Raw genomic sequence first — 3,587 nt, forward strand, 5'->3', positions numbered from 1 at the left:
ATTTTATTAAAAATATGATCAACGTTTCTGAAGCTTTACTTTTGAGAAAACCAATGCGCACTGTATTATAGGACTCAGGGAGTACTGAGCATCGTGATCCCATGACGGTGTATATATACATGTGGGCCACACAACGTTAGCCCTGCTAGCTGTCTCATAATTCCTCTTTAACCGTGCATGTGCATGCTTTCAAAATAAAAGTAAAAAATCACTAAAGCTATACATGCTGTGTCAGTGCTTTCACTTTTATGATGACTTATTAAAGCTCATATTGGTTGGATTCTCGTGCACGCGATTCTGCGTCCGTTTTGTTACGAGATGGATGTATGTATATATAGGCAACCAGTTGTAGCAAGCGAGCATCCATGCATGCACTGCACTGCACGTACGCAAGTTATCTGGAGATGACTGGCGGCAACGACTACACTATCAGTAGCTATTTTACGTGCAATGCCACGCTGCACCCCTATGTGCACAACCTCACCTCCTCCTACACAGACCAGAAAAATGAGGCTTTCACGGTGACCACAAGCATCGTCATGTTCATCCTCGCGGCTCTCTTCTTCAACCTAAACCTCTTCAGCCGGCTCTCCAACGTGAGCGCCATCCTCAACCCCACCGTCCGCCTCTTCCTCTCCACCTCGCTGTCGCTTTTCCTCCCCGTCATGTCCTACCTCTTCTCCGAGGCCAAGAAGGATAATGCCACCACCATGACCGGTACTGGTACTGGTTCAAGTCAGCTGGGCGCCGAGCTGTCACTCCGAGCCCGCACGATCCTCATGTGGATGCTCCTTGTGGAGCTCCTCCGCAAGAAGGTGGAGGCCATCCTGGTGAACGTGGGCATGCAGTGGTACTCGGGCACCATTGATCGCGCAGCCCGCATCGTTTGGCTGGGCTACCTCGTCTTCTACAACGTCAAAAGCACCGGCAAGAGGGTAATCTACGGCACCTTGTGGGTGCTTGCGGCTGCCAAGTTGCTGCAGAGGGTCGCCATCAACGAGCTGCTCAAGCGTTCATTTGCCTATGGCAGGAACGCCCAGCTGCTTAACTCGTACATGACCCAGATGCTACACGAGGAAGAGCGGCGGCAGCTGCTGCAGCAGCAGCAGCAGCGGGACGAGGTTGGGGGATCGGAGCTGTTGAAGATGTGTAGGTACCCCGTGATAGGAGAAGACAACCTGGAGAGGAAGGCTGGCCCGGACGGCTACCACCTCCAGCTCCCACGAAAGAACACCACCGACGACGCCGCTGACAGCGACTCTACCACCGACGACTCCCACGCCGACGCCGACTCCGCCACCGTTACGGTGGGCGATATTTGGAGCCTCCCAGATGACAAGAAGGACAAGGGCGGGCTCCTCCTGGAAGACCCAAGACTGAAAAGGCTGTGCCTCTCCTTTGCACTCTACAAGCTGCTGCGCCGGAGGTTCGAGGATCTCCCCATCACCGGCGCGGAAACCCACAACTGCCGGAACCTCATCTTCAAAGGCCTGCACAAGGAGCTGCTGCTTCAAGGTGTGAAGGCTACAAAACCCCAAGGCTTGGACGTGGAGCTACAAGGTGCGGACGTCGCAGCTGCACTCTTCCAAGTGTTCGATGAAGAGGTCCAGTTCCTTTGCGAGTACTACCACTCTTTTCTACCCGTCGTCCTTTCCAACCCCTTCTTCTTTTTGGCCAACTACATCCTATTTCCCATCCTGGTATGGGCCTTCTGCATCCTGACCTTCATCCTCTGCGGCAACGGGAACGTGCACTACGCGCTCCAGAGCATCAAGAGTGACAACTACATCATATCAACCGGCGCCATGACGTTGACCAGATGCCTCCTGAGGAGGATTGGCCATTCCCCGGAGGTGCTCTTCGCCACTATCGACCTAAGCATCACAATCCTGCTCTTGCTCACCTTCCTCTATGAGCAAGTCTGGGAGTACCTTGTCTTCATCCTCTCCAACTGGCTCATGGTGTCGCTACTCTGCCATTACACCGGCAAGCGCCAGTGGCGCCAGAGCCGCGGCTTGACAAGGCTCATCCACTGCCTCCTGTGGGTGCGGAGCAAGTTGAGCCACCGCAACCTCTGCTTCAAGCAGTACTCCGTGCTATGCTTCTGTCCTTTGTTGCCTAACAAGGCAGTACCAAAGGAAGTGAAGAAGTCCATCCTGGACTACCTGGTTACTCACATTGATGGCCATGGCGATGGCGGCCACGCTGCCCCTCTCACTAATGGTTGGTCCATACTGCAGTCGGACAAGCACAGCCAGTATCGCACCCTGCTGGCATCGGCGTGCGAGAACAAGAGCGGCGCCGAGGTCATCCTCATCTGCCACATCGCCACCAGCCTCTTGGAGGTGAGGTACCCGATGCAGAACAAGACATTGATGGGAAGTCATCGCAAGGTGGCAACGACCTTGTCCAAGTACTGCGCTTACTTGGTGGCCCAGTATCCGGAGCTGCTCCCCGAAGATAAGGACGGGACGGAGCTCACGTACAAGGAGATGGTGGAAGATTTGAAAAAGGAGCTTGGGGGCTGTTGGAGGTACCACCTGTCGCGGCAGAGCACCCGGTACAAGAAGCTGAGGGAGATCGGCAGACCGAAGCATGCGACGGTGGTGGTGGAGCCGCCGCCGATGACGACTGTGCAGACGGGAGCAAAGTTGGGGAGGAAGCTGATCCACGGGGCAAATGAGCATGACGCGCGTGTGTGGGAGCTACTGGCCGACTTCTGGACGGAGCTCATGGTGTACGTGGCGCCATCGAGCAGTGAGGTGCACGTGAAGGCGCACAAGGAGGCCCTGGCGCAGGGCGGTGAGTTCGTCACCGTCCTCTGGGCACTGACCACGCACACCGGCATAACCAGGCCGGCCGTCAAGCCATGGACCGTCATCCCGATCCAAGATGTTGAGGATACAACGTCTCCTCAAAGTGTGTAGAGGTCAACCGCTACCTGCGTATGCTTAGCGTATGTGCTAGCCTCATCAAGTTTATTTACATGTGCGTTCTAATTTGCTCATTTCCATTTTGGAGTTTGCTTAGGTAATCGAGGTGATGAAGAATGTACTTTCTTATGCTGTAAATTTGATTATGTCTCCTTTGGGTGTGGCTAGATTTCGGTCGACTAACACTTAATCATATCTCAGTCAATTGACATAACATGTGAAAAGGAAGAAAGAAAATATTAAACGAAAACTTTGCACGAATCTCAACAAAAGATCTAATAAGACTTGGTTAAATCTCAGTCGACTGAGATTTAACAATCCCATTAGTGATTCCCCTAGGAGGCCAATATATGCCCGCCCCTGTGCTAGCTAGTAAGGTCTCAAACAAAATTGTATGGCAAAATGACCTCCGGGTTCTTTTCCTGATGTAATTTCAGAGGATGTATGTATCCTTGTTTGCCCTAGTACTATATAATCTGCCGTGAAGGCTTTTTTCCCAAAAAAAATTTGAAAATCTTAACTAATGTCCGTTAACCAGGGAGATGGTTTCAGCGAATGCCTTTTGCACCATTGCATGAATCTCGGTGGAGGGCCGCGGCTACATCAGATTTGGAAATTAGAATACTTTTCACACGGGTAATGCTACACTCACGG

At 52.6% G+C, this 3,587-nt stretch overlaps 1 protein-coding gene across 1 annotated transcript; it reads left to right on the forward strand.

Moving 5' to 3' along the window:
• The first annotated feature begins 348 nt into the window (after positions 1–348).
• Positions 349–3,091, forward strand: LOC109745899 (uncharacterized). Its single transcript, XM_020305008.4, has one exon. It carries the CDS (start codon positions 366–368, stop codon positions 2,925–2,927), a length of 2,562 nt encoding a protein of 853 aa, XP_020160597.2. The 5' UTR covers positions 349–365; the 3' UTR covers positions 2,928–3,091.
• The last annotated feature ends 496 nt before the right edge of the window (positions 3,092–3,587 follow it).

Source organism: Aegilops tauschii, chromosome 5, assembly GCF_002575655.3.
Source record: "Aegilops tauschii subsp. strangulata cultivar AL8/78 chromosome 5, Aet v6.0, whole genome shotgun sequence".
Classification (NCBI taxonomy): domain Eukaryota; kingdom Viridiplantae; phylum Streptophyta; class Magnoliopsida; order Poales; family Poaceae; genus Aegilops; species Aegilops tauschii.